The sequence below is a fragment of the Cariama cristata genome, unplaced genomic scaffold (genome assembly GCF_000690535.1).
Source record: "Cariama cristata isolate BGI_N322 unplaced genomic scaffold, ASM69053v1 scaffold6414, whole genome shotgun sequence".
NCBI classification, from domain to species: Eukaryota; Metazoa; Chordata; class Aves; order Cariamiformes; family Cariamidae; genus Cariama; species Cariama cristata.
This window is the reverse complement of record NW_009614616.1, coordinates 136,956-159,116: the sequence shown is the minus strand read 5'-3', so window position 1 is coordinate 159,116 and position 22,161 is coordinate 136,956. Positions and strand designations below refer to the sequence as shown.

Genomic DNA, 22,161 nt, shown 5'->3' with positions numbered 1-22,161 from the left:
AAGTCAACAAATTGTATCAGAGGTGAACTTAGTCCATCTTGTGTTTTTAATGAAAGATTGGAAAGACTTTCAATGAAGCACAGACAATTGTCTCCTACAGATGGTGGATTATAAAGTACCTAATGCTGAGATTTCCCAGCAGAAATACTTGTGTGTGTAGAGTGGAATACATGTTCAGGGTCTCCAGTGTGAGTAGGTCGAGTGGGACCTACTGAGCATGGGCTCTAGGCTTGATGTGTGCCTGCACAGTAAGAAAAGTGTAGCTTGGGTACATCAGATCTACTGTGGCTATGAAGTAGAGTTGTTCTGTACACATAGCTGAATTTGTTTGGCAGCCCAGTTCAAGATCCTTCTTTGACCAGCCTGGTATCCAGAAATCTTACACAAGGGTCCCAAATCCTCAAATTTCACCTGTTTTTCCAGACCTTTAATCATTTAAATTGGCATTTTTAAAGCTCTTAAAATGTTGGGGGTTTTGTTTTTTCTGGGCGGCTGGGGGGTGTGTGTAGCGTGTCAGTCACAAGGTTCTGTGTTCAGGACAGCAGTGCAATGGTAACTTTGGTTATACTCTCTCTCTCACTTTGTTCTGCTTTTGTAAAATGAGTAGAGAAGTTCTAAAATATTTGTCAATATTAGTTATGAATTGTTTCTAAGAGGCTTTGAGATCTTTAGATAAAAACATCTCTTAAAGCTTAAGGTTTATGATTTGTGTTTTATGTTGGTTTAGAATATTTATTGATTCCTGGAGTGCATGAAATAGCGTGGTTTTAAATTATTTTATTAAAGCAATTGTGAGAAACAAAACTTCTTGAAAATGTGACTAGCTGGATCACTCTGAAATGAACTAACCTGATCTTAGGTTAGTGTGAATAAATATAATCCACTAAATTCAGCTGAATTCTACTGGGCTCTTTTTACCTCAGTTTAGAGTCAAATAGAAAACTTCAAAGAGTGAAGCTCAGAAAGATTTTTTGTTGTCGTCAAAAGCTTTTAATGAAAAATTTCATAGCCCAGTGATGGATTATTTCTCTTTATTTGTCAGGGGACAGTCTATACTTACAAACCTGCCCACAGTGGAGAAGCTGTCAAACTCTTGGATGCATGCAGCAGTTGTTTTCTGGCAGCTGATTTTCTTACTCCAGGGAATAAATACTGTGTGGTAAGAAATTGTATTCTTTCTTATATATAATAATGGCCCTTTTCAGATAACCAATATGTTGCCAAGACACAAAATCAAAAACCTTGCAGAGATTGAGGCTGTTCTGATATTTGTTACAGTTGTGTAACTTGTTAAGGAACTAAATGGCATTAATTCAGGTGTGGCCTATAAAAGGGTCAGAACTTGCCCTAGAATGCAGGGTGGATAATTCACAGATTGCTGAAATGTCATATTGGTTCTGCTGTTGATTTGTGTGACTCATTATTGTTCAGGAACATAGCTGAGCAAAAGGTGGATTCAATTCAGAGAATAGATGTTGGAACAAGAAATTCCTACTGATCTTTTCAGCTTTCAGCACAAATTGGAACAGCCTGAGAGATGTCTCTGTCCTGGGTCCAGGCCTTACTCATGGATCTGTCCATGCTGAGAAATTCCTTGCTTTTGTCCTGTGTCTTTGATTCCTGCAAGACATACATTTTAGCCAGCAATTAATCTCCAGGCCATGAATTCTTCAAGTAGGCAGTCTAAGAACCCTGGAGTTGTAATCAGTTAGGTTTGCTGAATCTATTTGTCGTTAGCATGGGAATGATAAATTTTACCTGACTCTGAATGAGTAATATGAGGGTTGATTGATCTCTAGTGATACTTTATTGTTGAATTACAAAATTGCCTGGATAAAAGAACTCAAGCACCATTATGATATGCATCGTTATTCATGTGAGAAAACAAGACCTTTTCTTAGGCCTTTTCCTATGCAAAGAAAATTATAAGCAGGTTTTTCTCTTGCTGGCTGAATGGTGGGGAGTGCTAATGTTGATGAAACTTACATATTTTGCCCTTGATTGTCTCATTCTGCTTAAAGACCATCCCTGTAGTTGCAGCAATTCGCAAAAATTATTAAATATTTTCCTTAGGCAGGTATACTTTGCAGAAACTGGACTTAAAGGAAAAGCAAGATAATTCCAAGCAAAATTAATAACCCTTGTTCTGCTATGCACAGACATTAGTTTAATTTATATTTTATAGGTGATCACTAGTCAGTTCCAGACTATTTGGTTATTCCACCCTCTTTTGACTATGTTTTTCTCTGTTCAACAGTCTGTAACAATTTCAGGTGAAGTACAAGTTTGGTTCCTGGATGATGGAACTTGCCTCAGCAAGCTAAACCTTGATATTGAGGTACACATAACGAGGAGCTTATATAGTGACTGATACTTAAAATTTCTTCAATATTTTTCAGTTCGTAGCATAATATTCCACAGACTTCAATCAACCAGTCCTGGGGAAAGCTCAATAGTGTCTTTAAACAACCCATGAAAGAGATTATCTTTCAGAATGTTTCCTTGAACTAATAATGTACTTAACTTGGCTGTAAAGCAGAGGAAACATTTCAGTCTAATGTCCTAGTGATCTGTCTTTAAGCACATATTTGTAAATAACAATCTAATTTTTTCTGATATTACTTCATTAAATTTTTATTTTTAATGACTGTCATAACTGAAAGAAAAGTTTTAAGTGTATAAAAACTAAATGCCTTGACTGATCTGAAAAACCGGTTTTAAGATTTGAGTTGATAAGAGTATTTCAAACTGTTGATGCTTTGTCCTGACTTAAGATGCATTTATACCTTGAAATCTGACATAGTAAGAAAAAAAAAATCCCTTTCTATAACAGCTGTACGCGTAACAGTGCACTCACTGTTTTATTTAGGTGGAACTTCTTTCACTTAAAATCTGGATAGTGGTTCTAATAGTTTTTTCCTGGGGAGTGCGGAATTAGCTTTTGATATGTAGATACAGAGCATGGGTAAAATTCTTATGATGTCACTCAAATCCTTTCTTTGTTTAAAAAAAAAGTTTTTTAGATAAACCACTTGGACTTTCTTCTCCAAGTTGTAGGGACTTATAAATAGTAAAAGAAATTGCATACTAAGATATAGCATAATATATAAAAATATATGGAACTGTTAAGTATCTTTTACTTCTCAACTAGGCAACTGCTATGGCTTGCTGTCCCTCCTCCAACAGTGTTGCTGTAGGGACCAAAAGAGGACAAATCTATTTCCTTGATGTTACCAAAGTTGAAGCTCCACGGGTTGTTCACAGAATTTTTCTTTCTGAATTTCCAGTGCTGTCTTTGCAGTAAGTATGTAGTAACAAGGGCAGGAATATTGTCAATTTGTTTCTTGAGTAATGCTGTTAGTTGAACAAAAAAAATGAAGTTTTTATTCTAAAAATAACAAAGTAAAATATTTTAACAGCCCCAGTTTTTTTCCAACATATCCTGAATTACTTGAAAGAGGAGAAGTAGCAGGATTTATATGAAAGAAATATAATAAACCTGTATTTTAAGAAGGTTTAACAGAGCACTGAAGATACTGATGTATAAGATCCTTTCTGACAGATCACCCTATGCAGTAATTATGCACAATTAGGTGTACTTGAATATAGAGGGTTATTTCTCACTGACTATGGATTTGAGGTTTTGTGATGTTAAGTTTAAACCTTTTGGTCATCCTTTCTTATATGGTGGATTTTTATTACCATTGTTGATTATTCATTTGCTTACAGTTCTGGAATTTATCTTGTAATTAGCTCTAGTGATCTAAAAGGCTTTTCTTTATTTGGGGTTGGTTTTCTTCAATTATTGAAAAATCTGAGAGTATTTTACTTCTACTTTTTAAAAAATAAAATGGATTTTGAACTGTTAAACTTTAATATGAATCTGCCTGTTATTTGAAGACTCAGACATGATCTCTTTTCACAGTTACCCAAGATAAAACACTGAAAATAGATACAGAAAGCAACTTATTCAAAGTCAAATCAATGCAAAGACATGTCTATTCAAAATAATATTAAAATCTGTATAGTAGTTTTATTTTTTAAAAAGTGAACTTCAAAGAAAGATTTAATCAAGTTGTTAACATAGACTGCTATGGAATATCATCAGCTTTAGATTGACCACCCACTCAATTAGAAATTGCATCTATAGCATTGGGCTTTATATCAGACCCTAACCCTGTAAACCTAGAAGCTGCAATTTCAGTCGAATTGATGCCCTCGATGAAGTCAGCAGAGTTATGGGAGTGGAATTATTTTACCCTTCTTATTGACTGTGTTGCACTGTTTCCTATTTGGATTTGTATTTTACCTAGTTATGATCAGAGTGGCCAGTTCCTTATCGCTAGAGCTACAGAAGGACATATCTTTATTCTAGATGCCCGGCCTTCAAAATTATTCCAAGTTCTTGGATATGTAGGTAATGTATCTGACAACATTAATTACATTGTGTTTTCACTATTTATTTGCTTTATTTTGAGTATACTTTCTGGTCAGACTAAGCCACTCTCCTTCATTCTACTTATTTTCTTGGAAGACTAAAAATATTCTGCCCACCTGTTTCCTAACCATATTTTGTTCTGGCCAATCTTTTTCTTTTTCCTCTGTAATTTTAGTTAGCAAATGCACCAATATTGCTTTTCTTTCAGAGCACATATAGGTCACAGGAAATAGAATGGATTAGCTGACCAACTGATCACAACTCCAGCACAAAAGTAATAGTGCTGGCAAAGAACTTAAGACCTTTGTGGCTCACCATATGAGAATTTAGACTAAAAACCTGTAGGTCATGATAGCTGGGTGCAATCTCCTGTTACAAATGTCCACCATAGACATGTGGACTGCTGGAATTGTCAGCTTTGCTGGTAGATACTGAAGAATAAAAAATTATGGAATTTTAACTCACAAAAAGATTCTTCTGAAATTTGTAAATTTGTTTATGCAGTCTCTCAATACCAATAACATTATACTTACAGATCACATCTGTGCATATAGATCTTCAACATAATTTTAAATATAAAGGACATTAATTTATCATTTTAATTGGTTTGACAAATATAGAATTATATCTCCTTAGATAATTTTCAGAATTTGTCTGAATTCTCATTGTCTGGCTGGTTTTTTAGAGGAGGGCTTTTCTGTGCTTTATCCGGCAGTTATCAGCAGACAGCCTCAACATTGCTACAATTCAAGCTGGATGTAAATCAGAGTTGAATGTTTAATGTAATAATAACATTCTGGTGGTTAGCATTCTCAGCACCTTATGCCTCAAGCTGAAGTTGTGTGCATGCAGCACTTTCTGAAACCAGGTTGTGACTTATCTGACATTTTAACGCAAGTTCAAAACTGGTTGGTTGAGCTGACATGTATTCTGAGTAGGGGTTTCGTTTTGTTTCACATGCTGCCTTAGTAAAAACGACGTTACCATGCTTCAGTAACAATTTGCATTGGTGTTCCTTACCTGCTTCAGTGTTGGCAGATGAAGTGCTGGATCTTTCTGTAGTTTCTGACTTCAAGAATGACTTAGTTGAAGTGGTGGTACTTCTTAATGTAGCAGAGATCCAGCGAGCAAGACTCGAAATTCTTTGTCTATCTTCAGCACTTGCAACAGGTAAGAACTGAATTGTATACTATGTGATATTTTTCTAAGGCAGGAAGATACTATTGCCATCCCTTTACACGAAATACTAACGATCTTAATCTCTGTCTTCATCTCATCTGTACATTCTCTGGGGACAGACACCATTTCTCATACAGCGGTCTGTAGACTTATAGTCAGCTGAATCATTTCAGCAGAAAGACTGATATTTTGAGGGAAAGCCAAGGAAGGAAGGAGAGAAGTAATTTGCTTGCAGAATCACAAAGCCACCAGTTAACTACTACTGCTACTGGTTGTTGTGTTATTATTGTTGTTATTATTATTACTACCATGTAGGCAATGCCCAAAGCCAGCCACAAAGAAGCCTTGGGCTTGGCATCACGCATGTACAGACTAGCATATCAGGTGTTCAAAGTGGAATCAATCCCACCAGCCTCTTCAAAGAATTATTATAGGTATATAATAGCTCTTTAGGAAAAGGTTAAAGGTTGATATATCTCAAAAAATAATGCTGCCTGTCTGTGTTACAGCTTTTGTATATAAAAGCACCAAGCAAAAGATCCACTGTATTTAAAAAATATTAACTTGTATCCCAATAACAAATGTTACAGAGAAACATTCTATGAAAAAAATGACACTATGAGGAAAAGGGGAGAAATAATGAGACTTTAAAACGGTGTACCTCCATTTACCTTCTGGAAATCTGGCCCTGTGTATCAGCAGTGTGCAATGTACATAATGGGACATCACAGTTAGAATCTCTGTTCATAATCTGGAAGTAAAATGAAGGGAACCTGTTAGTCTTTCACTAAATTGGGTAACCCACGTTAAATTCTGAAATACTGTTCATGATTTGTTTTGTGTATGCCACCCTCAACTGTGAAGCAATTCAGTAATTTGTTTGTGTCATTCAGGACACAGCTATAATATTATAGCATTTTAGAAGTTCTATAAGCAAGAAAATGTGGACCTGAGTGTCATGAGTGATCACAGAACTTTTAATTGTGTCTGATATTCTAGGAATATCTAAACCAGATATTCTAGGAATGCATTGATTTGGGGCACTTTTGGGAATCAGCTGGGAAACTAATTCTGTTGTCATGAAAGGGCTTAAATGCATTAACTAAGGCACAGTGCAGGCTAAAGTTGCACTTGGTATCCTCACCATACAGCCAGAGCAGGACAGGTTTGCTCGGCATTGGCACTTCCAATTTTCTGTCTCTTCCACCTAAGAAATGCCAAGTCAATACAGTTTGAGGTTTCAGTGGTGTCTTCTATCTATCACATTACAGCAAAAGGCAGCCTGTGTTCATTATTAACATCATTCTATTTTTATATCATTTTACTCACGTTATATGCAATTGAATTACTAACAAAGCCTTTTGTGGAGAAAACTTCTATACAACTGTTAGTAAGCCTAGTGTCAGATTTTCTAGTTATTTACATTTAATTTTTAAAAGGCCTTACAATTTACAAACTTTTTAGAAAGTTGTTTTCAATGAAGTTAGTTTTTTCTTTAAATATTCACTAATGTTGGGCTTCTTTTTGCACCTATTTTTAGACATATAAAATGGGGCTTGATTTTCAAAGTTGCTGAAGATCTACAGTTATTGCATAAGTCTTAATTTCAAGTGCCTCTTTAAAGCTCAAATTAAGGAACCAAAAATAATAAAATGCCCTTTTGAAGATGCGAACTGAAGTGTTTTAACCAATACCACCCAGGCTGTGTGTACTTCATAGCAGAGGTGCCTAAATAAGTTCTGGATGAAGGCAGTGATGATATGAACCTCCATGCAAACTAATTAGCACTGCTTACGTAATACCGAAGAAGCAGAGTAAATTAGTGTATATAAATTGTCACATCACTGTGGTTAAACTGTTTATAGTACTTCTTTAGAGCTAGTAGAGCTATCTCACTGCTTCACTGCCGTGTGCTACATCAGCACAACCCACAGAGTTGGTGTTAAAGCTAGCTATCTTAATTCGCAGTCTCTTCTTTGAAAACTCACATCATGCTCACTCCTTGCTAAGACTGCTTTTTGTAATTACGTGATAGGTGAAGCACGTGCATTACTGGTAGTGTTGCCTCTTACTCTCTGTTTCTTTTTGCAATCTTTTAGATAATGATAAGTACGTTAATGAACAAGGAATGCTTAATGCTAGTGCCATTAAAAAGGAGCAATATGATCTGGATTACCCTTTGAGCTCAGCAGTCAGATTGAAGGATAATATTGTGTATGGCTACTGTACATGTGCACCTTTCATCTGTAAATATCATCTCTCTGAAGAGGTAATTCTCTGAAGCTGCTTTATTTTGGGTGGTGGTTAAATACCAGCGAACAAAGGCTGTAGATGAAGTGAATATAGCAAGATATTATTTCAAAGAAATCCTCTCTGCACTAAAAATACCTACTCCATCCATAAACATCAACTTTCAGTATCCTACCACCTGCTCAGAAACCTGGCAAAAGCAACCTCCATGTTCTATTACAGAGAAAGCCAAATATTGGTTCTTAAAACTGGTATCACTTGCAGTCACTTCACATGTAACTTCTGTATTGGAGCGGAGCTTTTGTGCAGTCTGCTGAGTAACCTGAGTATCCAGCTATTGAAGGAAATGAGCCAATGTGAGCCCATGACCCTAAGACGCAACTGCAAACCCAGCCCAGCCCAGCCTTGCCTCACAATGAAGTAGTGGGGGCTTCAGGAAGCCGCTGTCATTGCCTGCTGACGAACTGCAGCTCTCTGCAGCTCTTAGATCTCCCTCAGTTTAAGAGTCAGGTCAAACAAGAAGGTGAATTCCAAAGGTGAGCATTCCTCCTTGACATGTCCCATACTTTCCAAGCCAAGAAATTCCAGGCCCAAACATACCAAATACAGACCCTTTTGAAGAGATGCAAAGAAAATCAGAAGCGTAGCAATGGTACTGCTTCCTGAGCTCAGTAATCCAACAACATTTAAAATTGCAATGTATGTGATAACTCACAAACCTGTCATTAGTCTTCTCAAAATGGCATAGATATTTCCATCATCTGAACTGCTGCTAAAATTTTGTTTGTTTGGCAGAATATGTTGGAAGATCCATCAGTATTTTTATCAGAGAAGAGAACTCCTAGCAATCAGTTTGGATCAGGTTTCCTCTGTTTATCACCCAACAGCCGGTGGCTGGCGTCAGCAGCAAAGGATGGTGTTTTGTTCATCTATCATACTTTTACTATGGTACGTAGGAATCCAGCCACAGGCTTTATTTGGTTTACATGAGAAAGAGGTGTGAAAGCTACTTTCTTTCACCGTAAGCTTTTCTTCACTTGAATATAAGGTGTTCCAGAAAATTATACAGTACAATTGTTTTTATAATGAATGTGTATACAATCATACAAACTACTTACTTTTTTCTCCAGTAAATCTTTGGTATATAATTTTACTACTCTTCTTTATCTCCTGCAAAATCAATATGCTACAAACTTGCACCATCTGTAGTCAAAAATCTTAAACTCATAAATCCTAGTCTTTTATGTACTTTGGATTGACATTTTGGATTGACTTTTATCTAAAAATAAAGCAGCATGTTTTACAGACATACTCCATTAGGAAAACGTATTTGCTGATACTGCTACTATGACTTTTCTAGGATATACTTGCTCAAAAGCATTGTCACTCATATCAAGGAGGGGGAATCAGATGCATGGTTTTTTCGCTGGATGGCAAATTCATCCTCGTTAATGGTGAAAATGATGGTGCCCTGGTGTGTCTGAAATGGAAGTACGTATAAAGTGGCAGACCAATATTGATGGTGTAAATTCTTGTATCCTGACAGACTAATTTTTGCATCTACTTGTGATTGTAGACTTCCTTTTTATTAGTCTCAAAGTAAGGAGAAGAATTGGATAGAAATAAAATCACTTCTCTCATCCTTAGAGGTGGTCTCCCTAGCTCATGAAAAGTCTTGTACTTTGGGTATGGTTGCAATACAAGATACAGGAGTATCTTCTGATAAGTGTTACCCATAATGAGCTTCTTATCACTCCCAAATAAACCACCTGGAAGGGGGTTTCTGGGGATGTAAGGGATGTAATCTCATAAGGTTAGGAGACATCTCAGCTTTAATGGGAATTCAGCTGTGGCTATAGAGAGCTCTTAGCAGACAGCAGTAAGAGATGCTTGAAACCACAGCTTTTCTGTAGTATAACAAATGTTCAGGTAGATGCATAAATTAAAGATGACTCCTCCAGAGCAGTATTTCTAGTCTGAGTAATCCATCTTTAAGAATTCCTAATTCTGTGGAAGCTTCACTTAATTGTGCAATTCTAGAACTCAAACTATATTGAATCATATATAAAAATATTGAATAGGAACTTTAAAACAACTTAACAATTGCGTTATAAAGAATATTTGATACTTCATCCTTTTCCATAATACACAAAATATACATCAATTCCATTTCTGTTTACTAGGAATATAAAGAAAATTGAAGTTAAGGAAGCTGCTTTTCACTGGCAATCTCTTCTTGCTATACTGAACAAGTCTACTTTGAATGAAAATGCTGTTTTAAAATCTATGGCAGAATGGCAGTTTGGTTCAGAATCCACATCAGAATCACTTCCAGAAGAGAAATTTAAGGTATTTTCTTTATTTTTATGGGGAAAAAAAGTTTGATCGTTATCCTAAAATTACACATGATAAAAACTGTCCTTAAAACAAACTCTGATCCTTTTGTAAAAGTAGAAGAATAACCCTGAGGATAGGTTGAACATGCTTAATAATTTGTGGAATAGTATTATCAAGGAAATGGAATGGTTATTGGAAGATTACATTCACATCTTCAATTTCACTTTGTTTCTTCAGCCACAGAAAATTCTGTGAAAGTCAGTTTCTCCTCTTGTGAAGTTATGTGTCTTTCCCAGTGTGATGTTACTGCCATACATTGTGTGTTACTAGTCGTATATTTTTCTGTTGAAATCAAGTAAAGCAGTGATTACAGAGATTAGTACAGTCAGCCTGTTTGAGTCAAAAGGCTTTGCATAATAGCAAGGGTTTACAGGATCAAATCTAGGGACTGGTTAGGGAATAAACTCTGGAATTTGGTGGTGGTGGTATTGCTTCATATGTGAGTTCATTTTTTATTTCATTTCTGTCTCTCTCATTCTTTCTAAGTACCTGAGATGGATGTTTATATCCTTAATTTCAGGAGGCACCACTTAAATCTTCCAATGTAGATGTGACAGAAGAAGATGGAAACATCACCAGTTTGTATTCAGCCAGTACCAACGACATGACATGGATAGGTCAGAAAATAAAGAAGGTACTTTCATAGAACAATTATTAATCAAAGCCAGAGTTTTCAAAAGTCAGCAGTGATTTAGGGTGCCAAATTATATGCTGTAAAGGAATCTAGTTTCTAAAGCTTTTCTGACAGTTGGACCTCTCTTTAAGGCGTTGCAATCTAGACTTTTAGAAATCCTAGGTCAAGGTTATAAACACATCAGAGACAGTACCTAGCACAATAGAAGCTCTAAAGACCAAAAGACCACTTCTACACAATCAGTAAACTAAAAAAAATTGCCCGATAAATTGGCTTCCTTTAGGAACTTATAAAGACTTTTTTCTTCTAAATGTCAAAAAATTGCACAGAAGATTATTACTAGAAACCAAGCAGGTGCTCTCTTCTTCCCAAGGGCCAGAATAACAAATTCTACAGCACTGGTAAATCAATACTCAACAATATGACGTTAATTACAAAACTCCTGAGGTTTATTTCAGATTAAGGTTGAGGTAAGTATGTTATATAAGGACAGTTTTTTATAAGCGCATTAAAGATCTAACTGTTTACAGAGAGGAGATTTAGCACTTTGTAAGCCTGGAAACTGCTATGTTAATGTTAGTATAGATTTTTTTTTTTCCCCCAGAAATATGAATTTATGGATGCTAGGAGGTTCTTTCTGATATGAGCCAGAGCTGTGTATTTTTTCCAGCTTTTGAGGTTCAATGATAGGACAAAGCAAAATATCATTGCTTTCTGTGTGATCTCACGAGTGATTTTCCAAATTATAATGCCGTTTCTCAAGTAGCTCAAGTCAATCTAAGACATACTGCCACGGAAAGTCACGTCTTCTCCATCACTCTTCCAAACATGTATTCCTGTTTCTGCTTTGATGTTGGCACTCATGCTTTGGTATCTCTACTGGGATTTTTTGGCAAATCCATGTGACTGTGCATAAACACGAGTACCACATGACTAATAGTATCAGTTAGGGACAGGTGATGAGAAGCAAATGTTGAAGGGCAGCAATGTGGTCCTGGGTTGTTTTATGCTGCTTATTAACGTCCTAAGAGACTTGCAGAGGATGGAGTCCATCCGATGTAAGAATGATTCACCCCTTCCTTTCAATCAATAGTCATCATCCTACTTAAAGTTGTAAACTTATTTTAGAAAGCAAATTCCAGGGGTGCAGACTAATTGCAAAATTTTCCCTAAGAGATGAATTGGCAAGGCTGTAGGGGCAAAGAAAATTTCACAGCTTCCAGAATGAGTAACAGATGTTAGTTTACTTGTGTCTTTAAATATCCCATTGAAAATGCTTAGTGACAATGAAAAACCTAAGGAATATAAAACAGTTAACAAATTCTGGCAGTAGGCTTTATGCAGTTCAATGTGTCTGTAATCATTGCACTTGTAATTACTTCTTTCTTTATTATTTTCTTTCTTTTAAGCTCCATTGCTGTACAATCAGTTTACAATGTGACCTGGTTTTACAAACTTTTTTGTCTTGAGCAATTCTAAGAATCATCCTATTGAATTAGATTTATCTCTGTTTCAGTTATTAATTCCTTTGCAGTTTTGTTTTCTGTACAGATAATGTTCCTTTAGATTATTTCAATCTTTCTTTCTCTTCTTGTCTATTTTTGTCTTTCAACACTATATTTGTTGTGCGTCAGGTCATTAGAGAAGAGACTCAGAGGTTTGCTAACCAGAAGATCGAGCTGCAAATGGGAATTAAAAAGCTGCGTAAAACTGTGAGTTTCTTACAAGGGTAATGACTGACCTTACTAGTTTTGTTTATAAGTACACTTCCTTTATGGCTATCAGCTCTAGCACTCAGTTACGTTTCTGTCATAAACTCTGAACAGACAGGTAGTAAAGAGACGTGCTTCTTCAGGGACTATATGCTGAACTTGCCAGCTGGTTCTCAGTTTCCTTTGCTCCAAATAAGTATTTTGTACCACCCTTATACCTTGAGCATTCTGTCCTCTCAGCAGGCTAGCTTCTGCCTGTCTAACAACCTTCCATTATAGAAACTACTGTCCTCTCCTCTTCCTTCTGTTTCCTTCCATAAAAACTGCTATCTGCAAGAGGATAAGGCAGAGGGTCACCTGCAGCAGTCTGCCCAAAACCATGTCCAGAGACATTTTGATTATCTCCAAGGACGGAGACTCTGTGACCTCCCTGGGCAACCTGTTCCAGTACTCAGTCACCTTCACAGTAAAAAAGTGTTTCCTGATGTTTGAGCAGAATCTCTTGTGTTTCAGTTTGTGCCCATTGCCTCTGGTCCTGTCACTGGGCATCACTGAAAAGGGCCTGGCTTCGCCCTTTTAGCACCCTTCCTTCAGGTATTTATATACATCGATGAGCTTCTGCCCGAGCCGTTTCTTTTTTAGGCTGAACAGTCACAGTTGTCTCAGCCTTTCCTCATATGAGAGATGCTCCAGTCCCATAATCACCTTCATTGGACTCTCGCCAGTATGTCCATGTCTCTCACCTCCCTCAGCCTGCTAGCAACACACTCGATACAGCCCAGGATACCATTAGTCTTTTTTGCCGCAAGGGCACGTACTGACTCATGTTCAACTTGGTGTCCACCAGGACTCCCAGCTACTTTTCTACAAAGTTGGTTTCCAGTTGCTCAGCACCTAGCACGTCCTGGTGCATGGGGCTGTTCCTACCCAGGTGCAGGATTTTGCAGTTCCCTTTGTTGAACTGCATGAGATAGATAACAACTTAATAAAGTGATAAAAACTTAATAAAGTTCTCAGAACCAGAGAATGAAGAATTGTGTACTACAGGTTCTTAGAAAGTATACACAACTTCACATATAACATCCAAATCAACTTTAAGAGAAAGATGAAATATATTCACATAGTACTCTCTGTCACTAGCTACAGGCAGCACATTCTACCAATTACCGTGAAGTGGTTAAAATAATTTTCTCTGATATCAAGTTCTGTAGTGTTAAAAATAGCATTTCCTCTATTCACATTCAAATTACTTTTTATTCCTTATACTTATTTTAAAAAAAAACAGATTCAGAAAATGATGTACGAAAATGAACATGTGCCAGACACTGAGAAACTGGAGCAGCAGGAGTTCAACCTGGATGTAGAAGAACAGGACAGAGTGCAAGCAGAGGCTGAACAAGAAGTGGCCAGGGTATGATAGAATGGGGGGAGAACGTTTTAAAACTAGCAATGAAAAGGAGAAAGAATGATTGAAGAACAGAGGGTGACCTCAAAGTTGCTGTTCACTGCTGAGAAGCAGGAAAACTTAAAAGTATTTAAAGTCACTTTTTGAAGCAGGTGAAGCTGCTGTTGCAGACGTTACCAATTGGAATATGATCTATGCCAGAAACTATAAATCTGACACCGTGGCCTTGGGCACATTGCTTAGGTTCTAGAATGCTTTTCTTCCCGTATAACATGATGCCTTTCAGTAGTATGCAATATAGTTTTTGGAGAAGATAGCTGCGATAGTCTAAGATGATGAAATATTGGTAATTCATTTCATCTGTTAGGTTTCTTTCAATAACTCAATACAAATTGCCCATATCTTGTTATTTTGCACCACATCTTGTTATTTTCTTTTCTGTATCTTGAAAGGTGAGGAAGGAGATTGAGATGGAGAATTTAGCCAACTGCTATTTGCAGGATGTCATCAAACATGAGTGCTGGGATGCTATGTGTGTAAAAGGACGTGCAGTTAAGGTAATCTCTGCCTTCTAATTCATTTTCTGCAGTAGTTTATTGATTCCTTAAGGTGCAGAGGCAAAATAAATAGAAATATAACACATTTCTAATTTGCTTACAGTATGGGAAAAAACTTCCTTCTTCCCAGAGCTCATGCAAATCTTTCATTCTGTTCGTTTTATCTAAGCCTGGCTGTTCTTACCTTCTAAAATGGATGAGAGTGCTGATAAGCAAATAAGCAACTCTTTAATTTCTTGATCTCAGAGAATATCTTTATGCAGTGTTGCTAAAAGGAGAGGTAAATATTACTTTTCTGTGTGCAGTCAGCATGACTTGTGCTACACAGAACATAAAGGCAAAATGTAACCCTGATTTTGCCTGTTTTAAACAGAGATTAGTCATACTGGATTATCTCAAGGATGGTGAAAGACCAAGTCATTTTACAAAAAATCTAGTTCTGATTGAATTCTGTGGATAAATAAGCCATATCTGTAGACTATTTAAAAAAAAAAAAAAAGATAAAAGCAAATTTTCACTACCAAAAAGGCAAGTGCTTTTTGTCTTACCTTTGTATTTTTACTACGTTGTCTAGATAATTGATCCTCAGTTTTATTCCTGATTTTAAGTAGTCTTTATAACTGTTTAGCATTCAGGTATTGAACAAATGAATTGATAGATGCATTCTGAAGAACTTTTTAAGGTGTATTCTGAGAAACTTTTTACTTTGGGTTTTTGGTTTTGTTTTGTTTGGATTTTTTTTAATTTGAATAGTGCTTCCATATGGCTTGCGAAGTGAAGAATTATCCACTGAAGGAACGTAGCGAAGAAGAGCTGGAAACTTTGGAGAAAGTTCTCCAGTTAAAGAAGACTGAGACAGCTGTTCTTAAGGTACAATCTCTTTGAAGTACTGCATAAAGGCATTTCAGATCAGGATGTTATGAGTTGGCATCTTAACCCTTCTTTACATAGTTACGTTTCTAAGGTCCATTTTCTTGCTGTAGAAATTGTCCAAAAATTTTTTTAAAATATAGTTAAAGATGAAATGTTGTGTGTTTACTCAGAACAAATGTATTCGTATTAAAGAACCACAGAATAGGTGAGGTTAGAAGAGCCCTTTGGAAGTCATCTAGTCCAACACTCCTAGACCAATTTACTCAGGGCCATGTCCAGTCAGGTTTGGAATATCTCCAAGGATGGAAGAGTCCATAACCTCTATAATCTACCTCTTTCCATGTTTGATAATCCTCACAGGAAAAGTGTTTTATTATGTTTAAGTTGGATGTCCTGTATTTTGATGTATACCCATTTCCTCTCAATCTGTCACTGAGCACCACTGAGAAGAGTCTGGCTCTGTTGTTCTTACTCCTCATCATCAGGTTTTTATATGCATTACTAAGATCCCCCACAAGCCATCTCCTGCTTGGGGCTAAACAATTCCAGCTCTCTCAGCCTATCCTCACATGTTAGATGCTTCAAACCCTTAATTGTACGAGTGGCCTATCAATGGACTTGCTCCAGTATGCCCATGTCTTTCTTGTACTGGGGAACCTACAAATGGACTCAATATTCCAGATATGATAATTTCAACTTGTATTATTTTGATCACTGAGCTTAATTGCAGAATATAAACTCTAGAATTTTTTCATACGTGTGCCACTGGTTTGTGTACAAAACTAACATAGTTCTCATGTTTGTGATATTCAGGTTCAGAAGAAAAATCTTGAGATTGAGTCTGAGCCTGTACTATATAAGGAAGAAGGAGAGAAGGCAGAAGAAGTAATGGCTGATGATAGCGCATCTTACTGCCTGATTGGAAGCCTGAGCTCTCAGTATGGTGGAGACACATCTATCCTATACCACCAATGGGACTTGCACACCAGGGAGCAGAAAGTCAATCAGATAGTATTATTGAAGGTGATGTCGTCTTCAATTTGTATTACTGCAGTGATACTGTCATATCTGTTGGTTCTCACAGCAGTCACGGCCACTGTTAGATTTTGGGCATACTGACACTATAGACTGGAGAGTTGCACAGGTCTCTGAGTTACTGAGATGAAAGCTGATAAATGCACATAATGCAGTAGAACACCATGTGGATTTGCCAGCTCTGGTCTGGAAGAAAAACATTTTTATGAAATTGGTTACCCAATTTGAGGGTATCTGTATTTGCCCACTGGTGCTTCAGTTTAAGAGTTTGTACAGCCAAAGCTAGCTTGCACATCTCAGCATGCCCTGTGAAAACATGACCTCTTTCCCGATTATTTGCTGCTGAATGAAATACCACACTGGATCCTCACACCATTTCCTTTCTCTCCAGTCTTACCCTCCCTTCATTTGGAGTCTTCAGTGTTTGTGGTTTTTATTATTCATTATTCATTAGTATCACACTTTCTTACTTCTTTTAACCTGGCCAGTTTATTAAGTAGTAAACATGCTACAGAATAGGCTTCTTATGGAGATGATCAACAAGGGTAGAAGTGAAATACTATAAAACATTGCCTTCTCAGAGCTCTTTAAGGCTGTAAATGATTATGCATTGTAATACATAAAATCTAGTAGATATACTAGTGTTTAAAGTAGATGGGAAAGAAACACAAGGAGCACTTTCAGATGTAAGCTTGGATGTAGCAAGATTTTTCTACTCTATGGCTTTAAAGATGCGTGTTATATATCTAAGTATAGATATATCTTCAGTGTTCTTGGCCAACACAGCAAGCTTGCTGAGCGCTAGATGGCTGACTAGACATTGAGCACAGCCTTTTTTCTCCCAGCAACGTTGTACCTTATCTACCATCCTGCCTTATTTATTATTATATTAGAAATCAATGAAAAAATCATAGACACAAACATTTATTGTAATGCAAATTGGAAACAGCTAAGCATCTCAAAATATGAGGGTTTATTATTATTATTATTATAGAATTTTTATTATTAGTATAGAACTGAAATCCTTTTCGTGATTCATTTTAGTAAATTGACACAGTAGGAGAGACAGATCATTTTTTTTCTTAATATTCTAGTTTTCTTTGTTGACATCAATTATTTAGGCTAAAGGAAGAATTTATCCAGTAAGAATATATGCTTTTTAAAATCATTATAAGGCCTCAGGTTTTAAAAAGGTTTTAAAAAAATTAGTTTCCATTGTTTGTTTATTTAATGGGCACATTTTACTTACATATGTAAGACAGAAAAAGGCAGGAAATCATATTGAAACTGCAAGTTGCATCACTTAAAAATTGCAAAAGTCCTTAACTCTGCCTCCCTGCACCTGTGATTTATGATATCTAGATTTACAGGTCATGTGTTTTTTTCTTTGAAGCCCCATCTTCTTTCAGCTGAAGAGTGCAAAAAACAACAAATAGAAGGCAACCTAATTTTTTATGTAGTTTTAGTAGCAATATGTTTCTTTCAGAATCTTTGTCAAATGGCAAGTATGTTGAAGAAAAGGAATAAAATTTTCTAGGAAAATAAAAGAAGGAAATTATAATTTGCCAATCTCCATTTAACAAAGCTTGAACTCTGCCCTTATGATTTGCACAAAAGGCCTTTACCAATTTATCTCCCTGTCACACATACAAATATACACATTTATGATGGCTTTAGGAGTGGTATATAATCATGGATGGATGTGACCTGTGCAGTATTGCTGTTTCCATTTTTGGTATTTCAGGACATCATTTATAAAGTGAAAATTGCTTTTAATAAGGAATTTGACATAGTTGCACGACAAAAGGAGCAGGAGATAGCACAAGTGAAAGAAAGAAACCTGAGGATCCGAGAAATCTTGGCACAACTTGACCTCCAAGTGGAGGTGTGGGAGCCAGCTCTTACAGATGATGAGATACCAGAGCGAGCGCTCACTGTTCAGGATTCAGAGGTATCTCAAAATAAATCTTTCTCTTTCACCCACTCAAATACAGTTCTCTAATTCTTCGCATTTCCAGACATTGTGTCAGTACTGAAAAGCCTTAAAACAGATATGTCTGTGTACTTAAAATCATCTTTTTGACTATTTTGCTTCCCCTCCCTTTTTAGGGAGAAAGCTCTTAGTAAGTTGATCTAGAATGAATAAAATGTATACAATCTTAATTTATTGCTGTTAAAAGTTTTTAATTGCCCATAAATCGGGTAGAAATTCCTCCTGTTCTTGACACTGTAAGAGTCAAACCAGGCTTGCAGGGGTTATTTCCATAGATAAGGGTTTCTCTGTTTTCTCTGAGGGCCATTTTGAAACTAAGTAGTTTCAAAGTAAATATCTAGGTACTAAAGCATACTTAGTACTGTACTTATAAATTCAATTGATAATTTATAAAGAAACAGCATATTTCTTACGCAATAAATTCCACTGATCTCATCTGCTTTTTTGTCAGCCTTTCCCCACTTCTCTCTGCTCTCCCACCAGTCCGTGTTATTCCACTGTCAGAAAAGATATGCACAAACCACAACTAATATCAACAAAAATAATGGTAGTTTGTATTTTAGCATTTTTAAATATAGCTCTTGGAGCAGTTCAAAAGAACAATTTTCTTCTTGAGGAATGTTATCCCAAAGCAGAGGTACAAAAAGCATGAAGAATTAGTATTACACCAGTGTTGTGGTTTAACCCAGCTGGCAACTAAGCACTGCACAGCCGCTTGCTCACTACCCCCCTGGTGGGATGGGGGAGAGAATTGGAATGGTAAAAGTAAGAAAACTCATGGGTAGAGATAAGAACAGTTTAATAATTTAAATAAAATTGTATTATAATAATAAATTGTAATGAAAAGGAAAATAACAAAAAGAGAGAGAAATAAAACCCAAGAAAGACAAGTGATGCAAATGAAAAACAATTGCTCACTACCAACCGACCAATGCCCACCCTGTTCCTGGGCAGCAGACCTCCGGCCAGATTTCCCCCTAGTTTATATGCTGAGTATGACCTCATATGGTATGGAATATCCCTTTGGCCAGTGTGGGTCAGCTGTCCTGACCGTGTCCCCTCCTAGCTTCCTGTGCACTCCCAGCCTACTCGCTGGCAGTACATGAAAAGCTGAAAAGTCTTTGGCTTAGTGTAAGCACTACTCAGCAACAAGTAAATCATCAGTGTGTTACCAACATTATTCTCATCCTAATTCTAAAACACAGTACTATACCAGCTACTAGGAAGAAAATTAACTCTATCCCAGCTGAAACTAGACATCCATCTTTCCAAATGTTATTAGTCCACATGTGATCACATTTGGAGAAAAGAACCCTGATACGAACCTCATTTTCTTCCTTCAGATTAAAGCTGAAAAATACTTGACTCAACAAGAGAGAGAGAAAGCAGAAATGCTGGCTAAGCATGATATGGAAAGAAGACACCTTGCTGCTATGGTACTTAAAGTAGTATCCTTTTTAGAGAATAGGCCTTTGTGTCTGGTTAGCGTTATTTAGTTAATGCTGCACTGGAATATTCTGGTAATATAGTATGGGAGAATAAATGTAAATGGTAGATATTGATGATGTGTGCCTTTTCCCTCTTACTATGATTTACAATCAGAACTACATAGCCCAGCTAGGGGAAGAAAAGCTTTAATGTTAGGCTGACAATTTTTTAGGCTCACAAGAGAGATGCACAATAAGATAGTGACACTACAACTTTCTTCATCCTAGCCTGTCAACTGGCCAGGAGTAGCCTATGCCTATGTATTCTTTCCAAAACTGCCAGAATGGTGGTTTTAGTAAGTTATTTGGTATATTAATATCTGTCCACCAGAAAAAACTCTGACACTATATTTCACATGCATTACTGAAAAGCATTAATCTACTAGTGACATGCAGCATAATTGTATGGGTGATCTAGAGGTGAACTACCTTATTACTGTTCCCAAAACTTTCAGTTACTACACTTCCTTTTGTACCCTAAAACATTTTTTGTGGTCATATTCAGGACAATGAAAGACTGCGTGCTCTTAATGACATGATGGGTGGAGTGCTAGAAGTCAAAAAGGAAGACATCTTGAAAATGGTGAGCTGTGTTTCTGCCATATCATTTAGGTAGCTTGTGGGCTTTTAAGGAAATGTGAAATTCAACTAGCAAATATTTCCAACCTAAATGATAGAAGAAAGTTGGAGAATTGTAGAATTGCATTATGCCTAGATAGACTCCATAAGAGACCATACAGTGGACTCAAAAGAGACCACAAGATTCTAGTGCCTGCATATGATTTACCCATCAACACCTGTCCCTGTCCTAGTAGAATAATATAGGAACATAATCTAGTAATACCATTACAACAATTGTATTGCTAGGGGAAGGGTCTATTATCCATCGCTGTGATATTACAGAAAAATACTGTGTTCCATTTAGCTCGGCAAATATAGACAGTATAGTAGTAGTAGAGATCAGAAAGACTGTGAAGGGATGTCACAGAAAAAGGATAGGGCAGAGCCAAACACTCTCCCTGGAATTGATCTGTTTTGGAAAATTAGCACTGCACTTAGAAGCATACATTAGAATGGAGTTAGATTTGGGATTCTGAAACAGAAAATGTGGTATATTTTGTACCAACAGTAGTATGTTTGAGTATAAAATACTTGTATTTTACAAGGTCCAGTAGTGAATTCCTGTAAGCAAGTAAGAGAGAATAGCACAATATATATATACACCAAAACTACAGGTGCAAGTAACAGACCAGAGAAACAGAATGTATGTTACTTAAACTGAAGGCTTGTACCTTACTTACCACTAAGAAATACATTTTGTTAAATTTGATGCATGCTATAGTTGTTAGTGTGCTGATGGAGACTTAATACGGCTTTTGAAGCATATTTCTCTTTAATACTTCCAGGATATTCCTCCACCTCCTTTTATATCCAAGCCTGAACATGTTTGGAATGATGAAGAAAAGAAAATATTTAGAGAATATGAGAAAAAAGTGAAGGAGCTGAATGAAGAAAAAGAAAAGTATAGAAGGGTACGTTAAAATGAGAAAAGGAGTGGTTTTGTTCACAGTGCTCATGATCAAAGCTTCTGATCTTTCTCAGGAGCTACTTCTAAAAATGAATACTAATAAACAGAATAAACAAAGAACAAATGAAGAAGAAAAATCATGTGGCATACTAAATAAGTCCTAGCTTAGACAGTAAAATAAGGCAATCTCTGCTTATATCAATTGTGACAAAATGTAACTTTCCTTCACAAATGTACCAGTATTCTGAAACTGGTTTTTTTTCAGGTTCCATTCTCAGAGTTGCTGTTGCCAAATACAAATAATACAACTATATTTATCTTTCACAGTGGTGTTTGAACAACATAACTTGGTAGCCTGGCAGCACTCTCCTTCCAAACAAGTAATTTCTGGGACCTTTTGGCTGAAGGATACAGTTCCATATTGTGCATTCTCCAGCATTTGATATACTATATCAAAGCTTCTTTGTTACTGCAGAGGTAATATTTCTGCTTTTGTCCTTCCCTTCCCCAGGCACTGGAAAATGAATTGAAGGATCTTGAAGCTTTCATCCAGGAAACAACACAAAATTTTGATGAGACTGTATGCAAACTCGCTGAAAGGAAAGTGAAATTAGAGGCGGTCATCTATCAGGTATTGCAGAGAACATCATTAATTTTTCATCTCTGCCTCTGT

General features: G+C 36.5%; 1 protein-coding gene across 1 annotated transcript in view; it reads left to right on the top strand.

Annotated features, from left to right (window-relative positions):
* CFAP43 (cilia and flagella associated protein 43) overlaps positions 1-22,161 on the top strand; it is a gene marked incomplete at its 5' end in the record, with an annotated part of 36,258 nt that overhangs the window by 4,373 nt on the left and 9,724 nt on the right. The window contains 20 exons of the mRNA XM_009699487.1: positions 1,043-1,159; positions 2,258-2,338; positions 3,152-3,300; positions 4,314-4,417; positions 5,468-5,608; positions 7,717-7,886; positions 8,663-8,815; positions 9,228-9,358; positions 10,051-10,216; positions 10,785-10,898; positions 12,533-12,610; positions 13,896-14,021; positions 14,468-14,572; positions 15,326-15,442; positions 16,259-16,468; positions 18,225-18,431; positions 19,817-19,909; positions 20,466-20,543; positions 21,367-21,492; positions 22,000-22,119. Coding sequence (XP_009697789.1) covers positions 1,043-1,159; positions 2,258-2,338; positions 3,152-3,300; positions 4,314-4,417; positions 5,468-5,608; positions 7,717-7,886; positions 8,663-8,815; positions 9,228-9,358; positions 10,051-10,216; positions 10,785-10,898; positions 12,533-12,610; positions 13,896-14,021; positions 14,468-14,572; positions 15,326-15,442; positions 16,259-16,468; positions 18,225-18,431; positions 19,817-19,909; positions 20,466-20,543; positions 21,367-21,492; positions 22,000-22,119 — 2,586 coding nt within the window. The remainder of the gene's footprint in view (positions 1-1,042; positions 1,160-2,257; positions 2,339-3,151; positions 3,301-4,313; positions 4,418-5,467; positions 5,609-7,716; positions 7,887-8,662; positions 8,816-9,227; positions 9,359-10,050; positions 10,217-10,784; positions 10,899-12,532; positions 12,611-13,895; positions 14,022-14,467; positions 14,573-15,325; positions 15,443-16,258; positions 16,469-18,224; positions 18,432-19,816; positions 19,910-20,465; positions 20,544-21,366; positions 21,493-21,999; positions 22,120-22,161) is intronic.